This window comes from Canis aureus, chromosome 2 (assembly GCF_053574225.1).
Source record: "Canis aureus isolate CA01 chromosome 2, VMU_Caureus_v.1.0, whole genome shotgun sequence".
In the NCBI taxonomy this organism is placed as follows: Eukaryota; Metazoa; Chordata; class Mammalia; order Carnivora; family Canidae; genus Canis; species Canis aureus.
The window spans coordinates 18,023,258-18,042,764 of record NC_135612.1 but is presented as its reverse complement, the minus strand read 5'-3'; the positions used below and the strand labels follow the sequence as shown (position 1 = coordinate 18,042,764).

The window sequence follows — 19,507 nt, the reverse complement described above, 5'->3', positions numbered from 1 at the left end:
AAGTTTGGATCATATAGAGGACTGAAATTTATACAATGGACTTACAGCTTTTATTTAAACAGCATCCATAATTTGATGGATTATTAAGTCAAACGCTGATAATCAGTATTAAAAATTCCTTTAAGGTTTCAGTAGTTCTCTTTGGTGGCTTGAAGTAAGTCTTACCCAGAATGGCTTAAAATAGAATTTAATTGTAGTTCTAATAGTGTTTGCATGTATGATGAGTTACTGACATGATCAAGATTCAAGTAAATCTCCACAATTTTACAAAAAAGAAAAAAACAAAACACTTTATTTTCCACAAGGAAGAGCAATAGGAAAAATTAAATCATTTCCCACATATTGTTTTCTTAAAACAGAGCCTACAAGGACATATTCAGCACCAAATAAAACAGGAAAAAAAGAGAAATTACAAACAGCCATAGAATATAATCTATAAAGCAAACATTTAATATTGCACTTTGTTTTGCTAACGTTTTGGGTTTTACTTTTCCTAATTGCAAAATCAGGAATCTATCTTGAATACTGGAATACAACTGTGAACCTCACATCTTATGTCAGGAATTGACCAATATTTAGAAGAGAGTAAAGTAATGCCTCTAAATAAGAAAGAAAAGAAATATTTTAATGGGGAAAATAAAACTTTATTTGATAAAGTTTTATATATTTAAAATTTAATCACATTTTGTGACCCAGTCCAATTATCAGAATATTGGTCATTCTTGCTTCATGTGTTATAAGAGTATATGGTGATAAGTATTCCAATGCTATGCATATCAACAATTGTTCCCTAGTCAGTTAGACATAAGAAGAGAGAAAAGAAAAGGGATTTTTCAGACAGTCCCCCCCCAAACAAAAATAAAACCACCAAATGCCCTTTATGCCAAATATTCCATTAGCTTCTTTTGAGGGGGACATTCACAAAATGATTTAACAACAATAAAAAAATATTTCACCCCCATTTCCTTATTATCTAGTATTAGTTTGCTACGGGAGCCCAAACCCTTTACTGAATCACTTAAAACGCGATTCATTTTTACGCTGGGCTTTCTTCACCCTGTCAGCATTTTTCAAACATGAATTGTCTTCCATGTTTTCTTAAAGGCCACTTATGGAAAAGCCTATTTGTTTTGTATGAAGCTTTAAGACAGTATTTAACCAGGTCAAGCACCAAGCCAGAGTTACTATTATTTTCAGCCACTTTATTCACTGTGGGGTTAAATGGCAGGATAGATGTAACATCCATTTCACACGTATGTTGCAACATCAGAGATGCTGATTTTCATTAAAAACAGCAGAGCTGAATTCCTTCTGAAATAAGACAATCAGTACACTTGGTACCTTGGAAAGTGGTTTTTAAGTGTCATCATGAATGCTGGTATATTTGTAATGAGCCAACTGTAAATTATCTTTAATTATAATGTACTGAGGTGGTTGCTCTTATCTATATATACTCAAAGTGAGTGGTTTCTCATGTTTAAGCAAAATGTTCTTTAGGTAATGGAAAAAATACTTTCATTAAAAAAAAAAAACCCACAAAAATATAAAAACAGTTCTCATTCCAGCATACATTCTAGTATTTGTAATTTTGAAGTTATACACTTTTAGAATAAACCTGGGTTTTCAAGCTCTGAGAAGCTTGAGCAGGATAGGAAATGTATAAATTAAGCTAATTGTAACCTGAATATATATATACACACACATACACATATATATTTGGATCTATGTGTATGTGTGTATATATATATTCCTGCTCATTAAAATACTCTGCACCAGCAAAAATGATTTCCAACATATGTGTTTTGGAGGTAATTAAGTAACTCTGTATAAAAATAAATGCACTTTCTCCTCTTCTCCAGTGACTGGAAAATTTCCATACTCTTAAAATAATAAAAATAACAGTAAATTTTAAGAGCAACAAGCCCTTAACTCTTTGCTGGTGCCTGCCATACTGCCTTTCTTACTCCATTCTTAGCTCTGCTAGTTTCTTCTTTTATGTCATGATAAAAAGGGAATGTGGGTGGGTTATCACTTTTGTGTATGTCCCTTTTCCAAATTTCCCTCTCCAAAAAGCCAACCAAACAAACAAACAAAAAAATAACTCAACAGTGCAACAAAACACAAATAGCATTCCAACAGTTTGGCAAGTGATGCGTTCACCTGAGATTAAGTGATTTTAGGCAGTCAGTAACAAAATGCTGCTTTGCTGTAATAGTAGAAAGGCAACAAATTCTTAAAAGAAACCAAGAAGGTATACAATCTTGACAAAGTCTCTTATTAGCTTCCTCCTCTTATCTCTTTTTCCCACATATCTGTTGCGTATCTACTACAGTAGGCTGCAAAACATACAGCAAGAAGGATTGGCTTGAAGGCATTTGATGTTTGTAAATAAATCCACAATAGGATCCAAGCTGAAGAGGTGATACATGGTCAGCCTAGTAGGACATTTCTGAGCATGTGCATACGCAGGTAAAGTCCAGGCTATATTAAATTAAAAAAAAAAAAGTCAGTGCGTTTTTTTCATGTTAAAGTTTTTTCAAAGCTTTCTTTTGTTCCTTGTTGTGCTGACCACAAACAAGTTTTTAAAGAGTATCAAGAGTCTGGCATAAATGGAAAAAAAAAAAAGCTGTAGTGACATCGGAACTGCACAATGTAAGCATTGAGCATGTGCAAATTTTCAAATCAAAAGAAGGAAATCATCCCTCTTTACAACGTGGTGTCTTGACACGTATGACCATAGGCTAAGAAGACTGCTCTTAGTATGTGCCTGTTTTAAAGGAGAAAAGCTTAGATCTTCAAGCATGTTGGAGCAGTCCCAGAATGTTGCTGTAGGCTTCTAAAGCATGATCACTGGTTGTTTCATGTATTTGCCATTTTTCTGGGCAAAAGCAATTCCACTTCCTCTGAAAACGTGTCTCCAAGATACTTCTCTGTCCTCAGCTGGGAAGAGATACAGTTCGGAATCCACATCAACTTGATTTAACCAAGTGTTCCTTCAACGAGATGGGCAGGATGGTCTATCATCTGCTGACTGATCAGGATTTGGATCAATCTAAAAAGAAAAGTGAAAAAAAATTACACTTCTTTGAAAAGGTCTAATAAAAATGGAGCAGTGACTAACATTTTGAGTACTACTGAAGAGTTTAATCAGAACATACACAGCATGTAAGGGAGAAAAGGATACTCGTAATATCTATAAAGTGGCTGATATTTAATTACTAGATTAATAAGGTATGCCCAAATAGTTCTCTTTCCCAAAAGCTAATGGTAAAAATTTTATCAGTGAATGGTGTTTTACTCAGCACTTCGTAGTATTTAAGACTAAAATACAATGGAGAACACATCTTCGTAGTAATGATCTTTGTAAAGTATCCCTTCCATCCTTTTACAAAAGTCAACTCATGTTTTTCTAGGCTTTGGGAAGAATGCAGTTGTGTAAATAATGTTCTTGGTGAATATTTGAAGTAATAATTTGTGAGTAAGAGACACCAGAGAGGGCCTAGGAAAATTAGGTCTATCAAGAAATAGCAAGGCTGAGCCTGCCCCCTTCCTCTGTTACTAGTGTGACTTTCATATGCACATATATTCAAAGCAAGGTGACTGTATCTCAGCTGCCTCTCGGGTACAAAGAGAATGGGCACAAGAAGGCAAATAATTGGCTTTAATACATTTCGTTTACTGAAACATCTTTTGGACAAGACCCATTTTACTTGCATTTAAATGTGGCGTAATTTAAAGTGACTCACAAAACTAGGTAAAACACATTTTTGAGGGGGGAAAAAAGCAAGTAACTTTCAATAACTTAAAAGAGAAAAAACCTTAATACAATCTAGAACTTCCTCCTCCTTCCTCTTCCTTTGAAGATTTGGCTCCCTTCTCAGGGAAGACTTTCTCGATTTCCAAGGCCTAATGAACTGCTCCTCAAATGAACTGAGTGCATTCTAATCACTTTATTATGGAATACCTTGCTTCTAAATTTGTTCTCACAAATCTGTAGGCCTCTCCCAAGTAAGGGCCATGTTCTACTCACGTAAGTGCTTCGTGGTCATTCATATGAGATGAATAAAAAGAAACCGTGTAGAAATGCTGGTCTAACATGATTTGCAAATATGTTATCTTCCCCTATGACTGGGAACGTTATATGCAAGAATTACATTGGGAAAGGATGATAAAGATAACTTCTAGTTACTTGATTAGTTCATGCTTGCAAAATGCCACTTCTATTGATGCTTTAAAGTATGAATTGTTCCTTTAACTGGCACTTTGTAAGTATGAGTTTAGAGCATTATCCCTATTTCCCCAATAATATGAGTTCTACTTATTAAATTTAAGAATGTGAATCTTGACACCTTAATCAAATGTTTATCCTGTTGTTCTAGATCATGTTTTTCTATTAATACGATGAGAATCAAAACCTAACTACTTTTTTTTTTTTTTTAAGTCTGCAGTGCTATTTCCTAGGAGAGTCTGCCCATTTCAGACTCAAGATGCTGGGGCTTACCTCTGAATAAAGAGGTGGAGGCAAGAACCGAAACTCCTGGATATATGCAAACAGTGGTCCTTGAAGCGCTCTCTCAAAGTCATCACAAGCACTCACTGGTGCAAGATTGTTCCGCCTTTGTTCCTCTGTTACCACTTCTGCATAGCTGGGTGGTGCTGAAGGAAAAAGATACACGCAATTCGAACAGCATGTTCTTATGCATGTCAAAATACACAGAATAGTAGGTATTAAAAAGGAATGTCAAGGTAAAAATAATAATTGTTTTGTGATTAAAACTAGGGGGATATATGTTTTAAATCTAACATTAGGGACACATCTACTTTCTGCAGATATAGACAAAAATTTAATCATAAAATACTAGAAGCAAAATTACAATCTTGAAAATAATCATACGAGATTAGGCTTAAACATGCATTATTGAATTACCTTCAGGTCTTTCACGTAGGGATAAGCCAAGCCAGTTCATATTCATGCTACACTGACTGCTTACACTTGAGGTTCTGCTACCAAATGGATGTAGAGGAATGGTACCAATGACAAGTGGCAAATTAAGAAATAAATCCATAGCTCCAGGAATATCCACATATACCTAAAACATTGAAAGGAGATGATAGGTTTAGAATTCCAAGCATTATTTCTTTTTAAAAAACCAATAACCCAATTTTAACATTACCTTAGTTTTTCATTTACTTTCTTTTATACATACATATATATATATATTCTAAAATAAAAGTTCCTCCACTATGTATAGTACTGTGTAGTACATTTACATGTGACATAAAATAGTGGTAATTCAAATTAAAGGTTTACATATGTATGTATCTATGATACATGGAAGATAAAAACCAAACCCTGGAATAAGACAGAATGATATCCTCATGACTTTAATAATGAACAAACTCTTAAATCTATACATACCATTAGTGAATATTCCACACGAATGATGCTACAGTCGAGGATAGAGGGAGAAACTGGTGGAATTTTCAGCAATTTTCCATTCCATGTATCGGTCTTTCCAGATGATAAGGATTCTCCTCGCAAGTTAGCCACCAGCTGTTTTACTTCCTTCATTTTCCCTTTGGCATAGAAGGCCTGTGTTTGGTAAATGGCTGCCTTTGGCACTACCATTCGGGAAGAGCAGTTCTCAATCTCAGCAAATATCTGAATTGATTCACCTGGTGAAAAAAAACATGTATCTACTGTTAAACAAATAAAAAACCCTCTAAAAATGTAGATAAGTGTGAAAGTTCAATGGACTACATGGATGAAAAACTGTCCCCAAAGTGGCAAGTAACTTAAATTGGTAAAATGGCTACTGATTTCTAGTAGCTATTTAAAAATGGACATCACACAGGACACCTGAGTGGCTTAGCAGTTGAGCATCTGCCTCTGACTCAGGGCATGATCCTGGGGCCTGGGATCGAGTCCCATGCTTCTCCCTCTGCCTAGGTCTCTGCCTCTCTCCTGTGTCTCTCATGAATAAATAAATAAAATCTTAAAAGAAAAAAAAAAAAAAAAGGAAACCACATTCCCATGCATGAAAGAAAACGGAGTTATTTTACCAAAGAATACTGTATTACATTTGCATTTAGTAGAAATACTATAAATTTACACCAAGAGCTAAGAGAAGAAAGACCACTTCTGTGGGAATCCATCTCATACATACCTGGGGTATAGCCCTTCCTTTCGATTTTGGCACTTAAGGATATTGGGCCTGAGGTACAGAACCAGCAACAGAGAGTCTTTTCTTTTGTGCCTGCTTGGGGTGACTGCAAGAAATAAATTTAGAGAAAAGGGTCAATGTATAAATTAGAGCAGTAACAGAATGTTTTAAAATAAAACTCTTGATTCTTGGGGAATTAAAATTAAAAGCAGTGTTGCTTTTTTTCCCCCAACTGTATTGAAATATACTTTTTAAAAAACTAACCAATGGCTTCTGAATTATACAATTATTTTTGTTTTATACAAATTTCCATCCAGTTAAAAAAAAATAAAACAAAAAACATGGCTTAACATATCCCATAAACACAGTTTTCGCTCACACTATTTACATATATAGTAATTAAAAACAAACCAATCAAACAAACAAACAAACAAAAAAACCCTTTCCACATTCCACTTAAACTGCCTTAAAAAAAGGCAGCTTGGAAAGCAACTTGGTTCTAATCCCAAATGTTAACATCTTTCTTTGAGAATGTAAAAATCAGTTTTGTGAAAAAAGGAAAACTCTCATTTTTAGGATTCTTATTTGCCTAAAGATGTTATCATTTGCTTAAAACTGATGAAGTTTTTAAAGTCAAATTTGAATCTTGTGAAAAAATGCAATTAAAAAGGATTTCTTTTAAAATGTAATGGTTTTTTCATGAAAGTGACAATCTCCCCATTATTTGACAACTATCCCTATATTGGAATATGCAATGCAGTCCAAATTTTAGAGTATGATCTTTTCATGGTAAGTGACATACATTTTCTTACAATAAAAATAATTGATAGTACTGTTCCGCCTCCACTTAAATTATCCAGGGAACAGATCTATTTTTTGTTATTCTGTTAATTTCAGAGTAAGAGTTATTTCATACCATATGTTGCTTTGACTTTAAAAAATTTTTAAAGTCATTATACTGTCAGGAAATACGAGCATATTCTTCACTAATTTGTGTGCTCTTGACTGTATTTTAAAAAATATATTAGTATTTACGGAATTTGAAATCACGGTTTTAAAATTATACAGACTGCATAGTTTAGGTGATTATTCTTTAGTATTTATATGCCAAAAAACAAAGAATGAAGAATTCAGTCAATTCTTACCAGTAATGAAGGAGTGTTGATATCTATATGCTCAAAGACTGTAAATTCCTTCTTTAATTTTACTGGTAGAAGCCAAGGCCTGTGCAATTCGGCTTTCACCCAATAGCGCACACTGCCATGTCGGCCTTCGAATGAGGTAGCAAGTGGTCTGTGCAGAATATAAAGTTCAATATATTAATTTTATACCTCTTTTTAATAATTATACAGTAGGTCAGCATAGAAGTGTTACTATATTGCACTGTTCATGTATCAATGAGGTATCAAACAGAATTTTTTTAATTTCCAAAGGGAGAAGTCATTGGGGGAAAAAAAGCCTTCTGTTTTCCAAAAAACAATAGCTAACACTTAAGTATTATAGAAATTTTGCTTTAAAAAGCCAGAAGAATACAATCCCTTTAAACTAAGAAGAGGCTACTTTCAATGCTGGTGGCAAAATTATGAAAGTTTGGAAAGTCAGCAATTCTTGAAAGGTTGGTAATTTAAAAACAAAGTTAAGAATGGTTTCAGCATTTCTAATATTCTACACTGGCTACGAATTCTCTCTCCTTTTATAGGAACTAATTAAGAAGGTCTAGAAAATGCCTGGGACTGTTGTTATAATTTCAAAAATTTCACATTTTATAAACTCTTCTGAAACTCTAAAAAGCTGCTTTTCCGTTTCTTAGGTTACTCATGTCCTAAGAACTCTTTTTGGCTGTGTTGTATAACTTTACAGAACTTAAAAATAAAAAGAAACATTTCTATTAATCTGTATCCAGAGAATCAGAACTGGTTTTCTTCCCATCCCCCTTTTTTCATCAGAACTGGTTTTCAACTCTCCCCTAGATTTTATTAATTGTGGAGGTTTTATTTCAGTAAGTTTAGTCTCTTTTTCATAATTTCATTAGAAATATGCCCAGTAGTCAGTTACTTACAAGGTAGAGTGCTAACCTGGATTAGCATGAGAAGTAGTGGTGTTTTTACAGATTTATTTTGCATTTTAGACTCTTGCATTAATGTGTATAGCATGAAAATGCAGTATTTATGTAAGTCTTCCAGAGTCTATTTTAGATGACTTTGGTTTATAGATAGAATTTTTTAAAATATATATTAAATGACCTCTATCCTTAAAACTACTCAGGTCCAATATTAGCATTATATTCAGACTCGCAGTACTTCTATTAAAAGTAGATTAGGGCATTACATTTAGAAAGAGGTCACGTAATTTGATAAATACTCTGGAAGACACCATTTATGAACTCTATCCACATATAACCATTCAAATACTAGAATAAAGACATTTAAAAAACTGAGGAGAGTATAATCTCTTGCAACAATCTATTTTTACTAATAAACCACTCTCCTTTTTCATGCTATATCTGTGCCTTATATTTAGGTATCTGATGGGTGTTTCCCTTGAATTCCAGGTCGTAGTACACCTGTGTGACTTTTTCAGTTCTTTGCACAGAAGCTACTGAACTCATATCAAAAGAACATCCACTTCTAACGTTAGGATATTTATTTATTTTTATCTTTTCAGCTTACTGCTGTTGGTTAGCATTTAGCAGAACAGATTAAATGCTTAATTTTTTTTGAATTATTGAGTCAGAGACTTGATATGTTCCACGTTTCGGCTAATGCCACCTGATATAAAGTACAAAGTGCTTAGTATCTGACAAGCACCTTCCAATTCACTCTCAGTACCTGAAATACTATTCAAGTCTTGAAAACCTCATAGGTTTCAAGACCGAGAACTAAGAATCGAGCTTTGCTTTCCATAATTTTGCCAGGCTCCATCAAAAAGCAGCTTCTTTTTTTTTAATGTATTGTTTTCCTCTAGCAATATTCAGTAATGAAAAGGGTTTTTTTTTTAACTAAAAAATATCTAAATTTAGAATGACTTTAATTTTCAAAGAACAGAGGTCTACAAAAAAAAAAAAAAAAGCCTGTTACTCATAATACTTACGTCTGTGGAAGCTCGAAGCTGAATGCATATTCATGCCTTCCTGAATGAATAGTGTTGAAACCTTCTTCTGAATTATCATCATCTGAAACAAACAGGAAAAGAAAACAAAAGACTGGATATTAGACCTTTATACAGTCTTCCTGGTGGCATCGCGTTAAAGGTACTCTGATAATAGTTAAGGCCACGGGCTTTGGAGCCCGCGAGATCTGAATTCGGACTTTGGTCGCTCCCTTCGGGCCAACTACAAGTCCCGAGACTTCAGTTGCCTCCCCTGTGAGACCGGAATGATCCGTAGGCCTACCTTACAGGTGTCTTTCTAAAGGGAATGACCCGCACTGCGGGGCACCTGTGACTACTAGAGTTCACGTCCAACAGAGGAGTCAGAGCTCAGGTGACGCCATCCTGGTCTCCAATGGTTGACCTAAAAATTCATGACTGGGGCAGCTGGGGTGGTCAGCGGTTTAGCGCCGCCTGCGGCCCAGGGCGTGACCCTGGAGACCCGGCATCGAGTCCCACGTCCCGCTCCCTGAGTGGAGCCTGCCTGTGTCTCTGCCTCTCTATGTATCTCTCATAAATAAATAAATAAAATCTAAAAAAAAGAAAAAAAGAAAAATTCATGACTGTATGTGAGAGAAAAATCGCCTAGATCTTTAACGTCCGTTTTGATACAGAGGACACGAATGTCAAAATCCTACAACCATCAGAAAACTTTGTCGAAATGTTGGAAGTCAAAAAAAAAAAAAAAAAAAGGAACGGGGATTTTTTTTTTTTTAACGTCGGTTTTAGGGCTAACCAAAACAAAACTTCTTGATTGAATCTAAAACGATCACACTTCAGTTTGTCCTGGCAACAAGCTAGAAATTTGCATAGATAAAAATTTATCTTTTGAGATCTAAAAGGTGCCTGGCCTGCCTGCTTTTACCGGGAAACCACACTGTTCCAAACATTCTGGAAAAGGTGAATTCTGATCAGGTTGTTTCCAACGGCCAGGAAGGAGGAGGACCTTTCTTTTTTTTAAAGACCCAATTTCTGGAGACCGATTTTTTTTTTTTTTTTTAAGATTTCTCCAGAATAAATAAATTGCACGACACTGAGGGCGGGGATGCCGGACTCTTCGGAGGACTCTGATTTCCGCCTTGGCGAGCGCAGGGAACGTCTCGCTGACGGAGAGTGCGGCGCGGAGGCCGACCTGGCCAGGAGCGCCCGGGCCGGCGCCCGCGGACTTTCCCCGAAGCGCCGAGAGCGCACGACGCGAGGCCCCTCACGTCCGAGGGGCACGCGGCGGGGAGAGGCGTCCCCGCGCGGCCGCTTCTCTTCAGAAGCCCCGCGGAGTCCCTTTGCCCTCAGCACGGCTCCCCTCGCCCCCCGTGCAGACGCCCTCAGCGAACCCCCGCCTCGGGAGCGGGCCGGCGGGCCGGGGGCCGTTTCGCGGCGCTCCCCTGCGAGGCGCCCAAAGTTCGCCTCCCTCTCCTTCCCTTCCCTCCTCGCTCCCTTTTTGTGCCAGCTCAGCAGTCTCATTGAGGCGAGCGGCGGCGGCGGCGGCGGCGGCCGCGCCGTGGTAAACAAGTGCCGGGCTGTCAATCAAGAACTAGACCGGAGCAGGAGAGGACCGGCCTAAACCGGCGCGAGCAGATCCCAGCCGGCCCGCCCGCGCGCCGCCGCCGCCGCCGCCGCCGCCCGCGCGCCCCGCTATACATACGGCATACGTCGCGCGGCGCTCGCGCTCGCGGTCGCGCAGCCTAGCCTGCTGGGGCCGGGGGGCGGGGCGGCCGCAGCGCGGCGCTTCCGCTTTCCACGCCCCAGCCGGTGACCGGTTCGATCTGGCTCGGGCCACCCTGACACCTTTCCAGTGACGGTGAGGGAAACCGGGGCGGGGGGGAGGGCAGGGCCGCACAATGGGGGGCCGGAGGACGCTCGCCGAGGGCCCCCACCCACCCACAGCCACACACCCGGCTTTCCTTCCCGTCCTGGCCCCTCAGGTCCCAGCGAGGTGGCCGGCCTGGGGGCTGCTCGGGGTGGCACACACGCTTTGTTCCAGCTGAGAGGAAACGGGCCTTCACAGAAGACACCTGACATCTTCCAGCCGGAAAAAAAAAAAAAAAAAAAAAAAAAAAAAAAAAGGCCAGGAAAATGGGGTCCGGCTAACCCTGCCGCGCAAGTTCCCTCAGGATGGGCTGGCCGGCTCCGGGCACGCCCAGCGGCCCAGCGGCACCTGCGAGGCCGCCGCGAGCTTCTCCCCGTGGGCTCGTCCGACCCTGGAGGCCGCAGGCTTCCGCCCCCCCAGCCCCCCAGGAAGGCCGGCGCGGGGGGCGACCCGGCGGGGACCCGGGGGGGGGGGGCGGGGGCGGCCGCGGCCGCTCCGGAGAGACTCTGCCGGCGCACGCCGGTTCCAAGCCACGCCCACTCTCCCCACCCGCCCGCGCCCAATCCAATCAGCGCGCGGCATCGCCTTAGCAACAGGCTAACAAACGCGGCTCCGCCTATCGCCGGGCGCCCGGGGCGGGGCCTCAGTTACCAGGCTAGTTTGAGAGGTCCCACTTTTAAGTCATTGAAACTATTCCAGCTAAAGAGAGCCCGTCCACGCTTTGCGGGGGTCGAGGGGGGGCATCTCGTGGGGGGGGGGGAGGGGGGTACGGGGTACCCGGCTTTCTTTAGCACGGAAGCACGGAGCCAACTAATGAAATTGCGTTTGTCCCCGTAAGTCGTGATTCTACTTCTAGCCCTGCTGCAAGCCTCAACTCCTCCAAAACCTTTGTTTCTTATGTATTTTATAAAAAGCTGCAACGTCCAGAAAGGTTCAAACGCAAACCCCTGCGTCTGCTTTCCAACAGATACCGAGGCTGTCATTCGGCATCTGCAGTTCTTATCAGTGTTCCTGCTTGGAAAGAGGAGCTAGGAAATTATCTCCGGATGCAGGTTAGCTAAGGTGCAACTGTGAAAACCCAACTTTATATAAAGAACTGATTTCATCTTCGTATTTAGTAATAGTGATAATAATAATAATAATAATGCATTACGTGCCATAACTCAAAAGCATCCTTCATTTCGACACTTGTCTTAGTTCAATTAGCACTTCCTCCGGGGACGTGGTTTTTAAGATGAAAAAAGGTTAAAGGTGTGCTGTACTTTTTGAAAAATCGGCCCCATTTGAACTAAATACTGCATTAAAAAAGAGAAGCATGAAATTACATAACCAGTTTTAACATTATATTCTTCTTGGGCTAGGAATTAAGTCATCGCCACCACCTGACGCGTGTAACCAATCTGCTGAGAGCAGAACAAGCGCCCCTCCTCACCACCCCCCAGAACTGGTCCGAAACAGGATTGAACCGCTTCTAACAAAGGGTGGAAACTTAGAAAAACAAGCTTAGAGTCTCCTATATTTCCACAATGTAACCATTTAAACAATAGATTGGAAATCTCAGGACCCCTTCTCCCCTTGACAACCCTTTATCTCCCTTTTCCAACCAAAAATCAAATCCAATGTGCCGAATACTTTTCAATTCCATTTGACTGGCACGGGTTTCATTGAATGCACGTTCCAAAGTTAGGCATCCTACTCGGAAAAGAAAATTACTGACCCGAGATGGTTCCTGAAACTGATTTGAAACCTATCCTAATGATAGGTTACTGTCCTTTAGAATAGAGAATGCTTGATGTAAATTTATAAAGGATTTGGAGAGAATAAGGAAAAAACACGTGGGGTGTCGATACCATATGTCAAAATAAGCCACAGAAATCCTTGTTCAAAAAACAACGATGAGTCCTTTAAAGTATTTTACGTGTCAATATTAAAAGCGAAAACCACCTATTAACCCACTTAAAAATGTTATTCCATTTCTCCACTGAAGCTTAGTTTCTAAGACCTGAGGTTGCAGAGTATAAGGGGGAAAAATGGAATATTGGGACTGCAGGGTTTAGCAATTAATTTGGAAACTGATTAGTAAAATTACTGGATGGGATTTAAGTAGAATTTACAAGCAAGGTAGAAATGTACTGCAAGTGCGTATGGCACCGACCAAGCCGGGTCTAGAGGTAGTTAAGTGCAGTTTGCAGTCACTTTGCAGATGCCTGCATGCATTACGGCTTAACACACGATGAATGTCAAGGAGAACCAAGATCTTCCAACTTTGCTAATCTTCATCAAGCTGCTATGTGTTACGCCCGGAGTGGAATTACATTAATTCAGAAAAAGCTGAAAAGGCACTTTCCCAAAGAAAAAATCGGTCTAATGAGTCCTCCATAATATAAAAACTTACCTCTTTCGTGTCCAATTAAGATGTCTTTATGGTTGAAATATTCTACTTCTTCAGTGTAATTCTGCGTGTAGGCAGTATTGGAGCCGGCGTTTCTCGATTCGGTCCAGCGTACTTTCGCATGCCCTCTTGCATGAATTTTAAGAGATTTTACTCTGATTTCCCCAGTAACTTCTAAATTCACCCTTCCTGAGACTGTATCCCCACTAGAATACACAGGGACGTTGCTGTCATTAAGACAGTCAAAGCTTATTGTCAAACTCTTCACCTTTCCCAGCACCATGTTTATAACAACAAAAAAAATCTATAAAAATATAATGTAAGACCAAAAAAAAAAAGTCAAGATCACATATAAAATGTGATCTTCACCTAACACTGATCGATGTCTTTGCCGTGCAAAAAGCTTGCAGGCAAGATCAGTGATTCTTTACAAATAGTTCATTGAGATTTCTTAAAAAGTCAGGGCAGCAGAGCCGCCGCCGCTGCACGATCCCGCTAGTCTCAGTGGTCTCCTTACAAAGACGGGCGGCTGGAGCCTGCCAGCTCACTTTAAGAGCAGCTTTGTGAAAAACAACCCCAGTGCGCAGGCGCACGCCGCGGCTGCTGTCCGCCCTCTCGGCGCGTCCCCGGCTCGCTCGCGGGTACATTAGGTGCGCGGCTGCGGGAGGGAGGCTCCGGGGCTGTCGGGAGGCCGGGCCTGACTTCTCTCCATCGTGGGCTCCCATTGGCAGGCGGGCTACCGTAAACCCTCGACGTGCGCTCCGGGGCCGCTTACCGAGCTCACCCTAATAGATCCTGAGACAGTGGGGCTCGGGGTGGGGGGGCGGCCAGGGACGGGCGGGAGGCTGTGTGCAAAGCCGGGGAAGGACAAACTGCCGCGTGCACAGCCCGAAGCCTGCGTTCCCGGCACTGCGGGGTTCGGCCCACTGCTCGGATGGAGGGAGGAAAAAGTGATGCGTGAAGGCGGGTGGGGGCAGGGGGGAAGGAAACCGGTTGGGCAAGCGGCCGGCTGCTGAGCTGAGCACGACCTAACGAATTTCAAAAGAAGACGTAATAAAAACCAGACAAGAAATAATGTCCGTAGACACGAGCATTCTTGGCTTGAATTTTTTTTTTTTTTTTAAAGACCAGTGCGTTGTAGGCAGTTGTGGAAATGAACTCAGGCGAGGCCACAGAAACCTTAGAGGAGAGGACACCGTAAGGAGCCAGAAGCAGAAGCAACTAGAATTTCATCAATGGGTTGTCGTTGTTGTTTTTCAATCAATAGGTTTTGCTTTCTCTTCAACTGTTTTTGTCTTCCATCTCTTAATTAGCAACGAAACGCAACAAAGTTGTTTGCATGATGACGCGGGGGTGGGGTGGGGGGGGGGAGGCTGACCACTTCCTAGAAGGAAGAAAAGAGACTTTTTTTTTTTTTTTTAAAGACACCACCTCCGGCTAGATGTGCAGTGTATGACATGATTACAACTCCTCTGTCCAGGGGATTAAAAATAGAGTTCGGCCTAAAAAAGTACCACCTTCTACGAGGCAACATGACACAGTGTTTTAGCTGACATCACTTTCACGACATAATAGATCTTCGTTAGAAATTAGTGAAGGCTGTAACCTGGTTTTTAAAAAGCATGCTTTGGTATATGAATAGAGCTTAGTTTTGTAAAGTTCTAATGTTAATTTTTACAGGCCCAATAGCCTTAGACGGTTCAACATCGTAATTCTCATACTAAGTCTCAAGACAAGTACACGTATCTCTCGATTGTGAACATTTTAGTAACAAATGGCAATGTTTTCATAAAATCACACTGGGGTTCAAAGTGTAAGCATAATCTTTTCTAGATTTTTGCAATCAGAACTTTCTAAGAAATGTAGAAGGGAAAAAAATAAGAATCTGGAACTATATATTCATAAACTGTAGAAGGTTTTTGACTGTATTTAATGGTCTTGCTGTTTTCTTGCTTTTGGGGGAAAGTTGACAAGGCCAATTGCCTTATTTGACAAGGCAGTGATCTTGGCCTCAGCATTATATATAAATATGCAAACTATTTGGAGAGCTAATGGCAAGCCATTTATCTCTAATTGAGTTTAGGTGGTTATGTTTAAAGCTATGAATTTGTGTATTTGAGTGGGGAAAAATAGTCTTTTTTTTTTTTTCTCCTCTTGGTTGACACCTGGTGGAAATTCTAGTGGTTTAAGTGCTTGGGATTTTGTACTAGCCTTAGTGGCAGATACTACTTGGGTTTTTTCGCCACCTAGTGGCAAAATGGTGAATTTGCGAAAATGTCAGTTTCTTAGCTTTAAGGTCAAATGATATTAAGCATTCAAATGACATTGGACAAGAAACGGATTTAACCGTGTAGTACACAATGAGGCCTTCATTAATAAATATTGTTTTAAATTCTTAAAGGCTACTTAACAATGGCTGAATTCTTGAGAATTTTTAGTAAACTTTTCCCAGTAGGAATATAACTTACTTACGAAAAAATAAGTCAGCTTTTTAAATAAACTAGAATTGCATTTAACCAGAAAGAACCCTAAGAGATTTACTTGTAGTTTGGAAAATTGTTTTACTATATTTAATGATTCATTCCTGTGACTATCATGCTTTATTCCTTCTCTTTGAAGCTTTTAGGATATTATCGTCTTTATTATTTACTTTGCCATTTCTCTTTATTTTCTTTTTACTCTGTCTTCCTAAACATTGATCACTGACCAGTTGCCAGGAAGTTTTTATCCCCTATCATTTTTACTTAAGATCCTACTCAGCCTAATTATTACCTTTCTTTGTTTTGGATTTGGTCACCTAACTCTTTCTTACATGTCTAAACTTGAGTTTACTTGCTTCATTTTGTTTACTTCCTCCTATTTATTCAAACCATGAAAACGCCAGAAACAACAAACAACTCTGGCACCCCTAAATTCCTGTTTATGTTTTATTTTTTTTTTAAAGTTTAAGTAATTTCTACACCCAATGTGCAGTTCAAACTCACAATCCTGAGATCGAGTCGCATGCCCTTCTGACTGAGCCAGCCAGGCGCCCCTATGCTTTCATGTCTAAAAGAAAAAAAAAAACAAAACACTTGGACTAAATTTTGGACTGTTTTCTTTCCTGGCTTTTGTAACCTCCCCTTTTCAAAACTCCTTGTCTAAAAATCTGCCTTTAGATAAGTTGAAATGTTGTATTGTAGCTGTTATTGTGGTCTTCTGGACTTGTCTCACTAGGCCCTTATTGTATTTTGCATTAAGTTTAAGCTATTCATCTTTACCACCAAGGCTCTTTCCTAGCACCCCAGCCTACGTCTCATATGCCATCTCCTCCTACTCATCTGCTAACTCTCTATACTCCTGTCAAGTACATCTTCTGTCCCTTTGTTAGCCTGTCTTGCTGTTGCCAGTGTGAAGTTACATGCTGCTTTCTCTGCCCAGAACAACATCCCACTGCTGTTTTCTCCTTCCCTTCTTCTAACCCCTTTACTAGACTCAGCTGGCACAACTGAATAAAATTCCAACTAGACAGAATAACGAGCACCTCCTTCCTTTTTTAAAGCTTCATCAGAGCTTAAAATAGAAATCTGTCTTTATGGTATTTGTTTCTTGGATTTTAAATTCAATGGCTGTTCCGCCTTACTGTACAAAGGAGTAAACCCAATCTCAAGAACTCTGTCTAGGGGCACCTGGGTGGCTCAGTTGGTTAAGCATCTGCCTTTGGCTGAGGTCGTGATCCCAGGGTTCTGGGAGTAAGTCTGCACTGGGTTTCCTGCTCAGCAGCGGGTGGGTTGGGGTGGGAAGGTGGGGAGTGAGGGGGTTGGTCTTCTCCCTCTCTCTCTGCTGCTCTCCCTGCGTGTGCTCTCTGAAATAAATAAATCAAATCTTCAAAAACAACTTCTAAAACTGACAAATGATAATCACTATCAAGACACTTCATATTGATGTGGTATGTAAAAATTACTGCCAAGTCTGGAGTTTTTCACATATCAAAATGCTTGATATTATTTTTAAAAAAGCAAGCTATCTCAACTTCTCTTTTTCTCCCTCCCTCTCTAAAAACAACTATCCCCCCACCAAAAAAAAAAAAAAAATACCCTCAAAAACTTGTTATTTATTGTCACTATTTTTCCACTGTTTAATGGAAGCATTTTCCAAGGGTCTGCTATGTAAAGTTAGTTTTATTTATTGATGTTAATTATTATACTTACGCTATCATGACTTAAAAACGGCGAGAGAGAATTATTGCTTGTCATTCATCTGAATCAGCTCAGTTTTCCTATTTTTCCTGTTGTTGAGGAATTTTACTTGCTACGACTTTGAAGAAGTAGCTATGATGAAGGAAGCGTTTGTTGGGAAAAGCTGTAAGAAGGAGGGGCAATTTAAGTTTAAAATTTTGCTGGGGACTCACTACCTCCAGAATTCTAAGTGTTTCAAATGACCTTTTGTTTCAGGGTCATGATACAGGTTAGATGATAGCTAAACTTTGAAATCATACAGTCTGTGGCTTAGTAAATTCACATGTTGCTAATCAGCAATTGGTTTTCTATTTTCTGTTTTTGTAACACAATTTTTTTTTTTTTTTTTGGTTTATGTATAAACTCTACATTTCAGGGGAAACATTAGGCAACTGAAATTTTCTGCCCCAAATTGATATGTAATTGATACAACCCACTGATAATTGATTTCTGTAATCAGGTATGGATTTGAAATTATTTTGCTGTGGGGAGTCTGATAGGACCTTAAATGCTTTACTATTTGGGACTTTGAAACACATGAAAAGTTTTGTGGGCATGAAGTAAACATGCTGTTGTAAAGATGCACAAAACAAAGTGTCTCAAATGAGGAACAGAATTAAATCATGAATAATTTACAAATTGAAATAATATAGTCTATCTTGGTCTTTAAAAAGTGGGAGTAATGCTTTGGTAAAGCTAAAATAGTTTTGTAAGCTCAGAAAGGTCAAAGTATAAGAAGAAACTGAACTGAGGGGCACCTGGGTGGCTCAGCGGTTGAGCATTTGCCTTTGGATCAGGGCCTGGTCCCAGGGTCCTGGGATTGAGTCCCAAATCAGGCTCCCCATAGGGAGCCTGCTTCTCCCTCCTGTGTTTCTACCTCTCTCTCTGTGTCTCTCATGAATAAATAAATAAAATCTTAAAAAGAAAAGAAAAAAAAAAAAAGAAACTGAATTGAGCCTGGACCCATCCCTCAGGTCTTTCTGCAAATGAAGAGGAAGGAGAGAAAAACCTTTTAGGGAGAGTTACTTGATAGATAAGTGGCCAATGGGAGATTACTGAAGGAGAAAGAATGATTATAAAATACAGTCATGTTCCTAAAGAGGATAATGTGGGAAGGAACAAAAGACCATACTCTTAATGTTTTTAGCGCTACCCTTTCTCAACTTCACGAACCTCGGTGATTTTGTGTTCTAATCGCATTGTTTTATTCAGTGTCTTTGCAGGGATGTTCAATCCAAATGAAACATAATGAAATGAAGTGTTGGCTGCTGGCTCAGAGACAGTGGTGACCATTAGAGAACAAAGCTGGGTAAGTGGCCTATGGAAAAATCATTGAAACATTGGTAAGAAAGACCCATCAGAGAGGGTGAAGGTGAAGGGCAAAGATCTGTATTCTCATGGAGGAGGAGGATGGGGAAGGATGACGGGACCGTTATGGTAGACAGTCCGGAGGTTTCTCAGTGGTCAGGCTTACATTCAGAGAGTAGACATGGTACGGGCATGGCTGTTAATGATCAGCAAGTCAAGGAGACTTTTTGGGGGATCAGAAAGCCTGACTGAAAACAGAAAATGGAGAGGGGCAGGCTTGGTGGGATGAAGAAGGTTTTTCTTTTATAGGTATATAAAAGACTTAACATGTATTGACCAACAAGTCCAGAAAACACCAGCTTTTAGGCTAAGTGGGGTGTGTGTGTATGAGAGAGAGAGAGAGAGAGAGAGAGAGAGGTCATCATTATAACAACCAGAATACTAGTATATTTTATGGCAGCCATTGTACTTT

At 39.9% G+C, this 19,507-nt stretch overlaps 1 protein-coding gene and 2 long non-coding RNA genes across 32 annotated transcripts in view; 2 read left to right on the top strand and 1 right to left on the bottom strand.

Moving 5' to 3' along the window:
* The window catches only part of LOC144293829 (uncharacterized), a 130,075-nt gene extending 125,425 nt beyond the window's left edge, over positions 1-4,650 (top strand). For all 3 annotated transcript variants that reach the window (XR_013361147.1, XR_013361146.1, XR_013361145.1), the window contains one exon: positions 4,442-4,650. This is a non-coding gene — a long non-coding RNA (uncharacterized LOC144293829). The remainder of the gene's footprint in view (positions 1-4,441) is intronic.
* Positions 263-14,136, bottom strand: ARRDC3 (arrestin domain containing 3). Of its 5 annotated transcripts, none has more exons than XR_013360939.1 (8): positions 13,514-14,136; positions 9,255-9,336; positions 7,310-7,457; positions 6,168-6,270; positions 5,420-5,676; positions 4,928-5,090; positions 4,502-4,694; positions 263-3,052 (listed from the first exon to the last, which is right to left on the bottom strand). XR_013360939.1 is itself a non-coding variant. In XM_077864684.1 (8 exons), exons 1-8 carry the CDS (start codon positions 13,791-13,793, stop codon positions 2,996-2,998), a joined length of 1,245 nt encoding a protein of 414 aa, XP_077720810.1. In that variant the 5' UTR covers positions 13,794-14,128; the 3' UTR covers positions 263-2,995. The 5 variants fall into 5 exon arrangements, 4 of the variants coding, with proteins under 4 accessions (XP_077720810.1, XP_077720824.1, XP_077720832.1 ...); XM_077864684.1 differs by having other exon boundaries at positions 4,502-4,656; positions 13,514-14,128; XM_077864698.1 differs by lacking the exon at positions 13,514-14,136 and adding an exon at positions 11,204-11,345 and having other exon boundaries at positions 4,502-4,656.
* Positions 10,964-19,507, top strand: part of LOC144293771 (uncharacterized) — a 583,355-nt gene continuing 574,811 nt past the window's right edge. For 23 of the 24 annotated variants that reach the window (XR_013361068.1, XR_013361104.1, XR_013361085.1 and 20 more), the window contains exons 1-2: positions 10,964-11,109; positions 18,940-19,036. This is a non-coding gene — a long non-coding RNA (uncharacterized LOC144293771). Of the gene's footprint in view, positions 11,110-12,085; positions 12,171-12,479; positions 14,161-18,939; positions 19,037-19,507 lie in introns of all 24 variants that reach the window. The other variant, XR_013361093.1, reaches the window with a different exon arrangement.

Coding starts and splice junctions, on each gene's coding strand:
- ARRDC3 (XM_077864684.1), bottom strand. CDS start 13,793: ATGGTGCTGGGAAAGGTGAAGAGTTTGACAATAAGCTTTGACTGTCTT. Junction 5,091..5,419: donor GTGTGGAATATTCACTAATG/GTATGTATAGAT, acceptor TCAATGTTTTAG/GTATATGTGGATATTCCTGG. Junction 3,053..4,501: donor CTCCACCTCTTTATTCAGAG/GTAAGCCCCAGC, acceptor TTTTCTTTTTAG/ATTGATCCAAATCCTGATCA.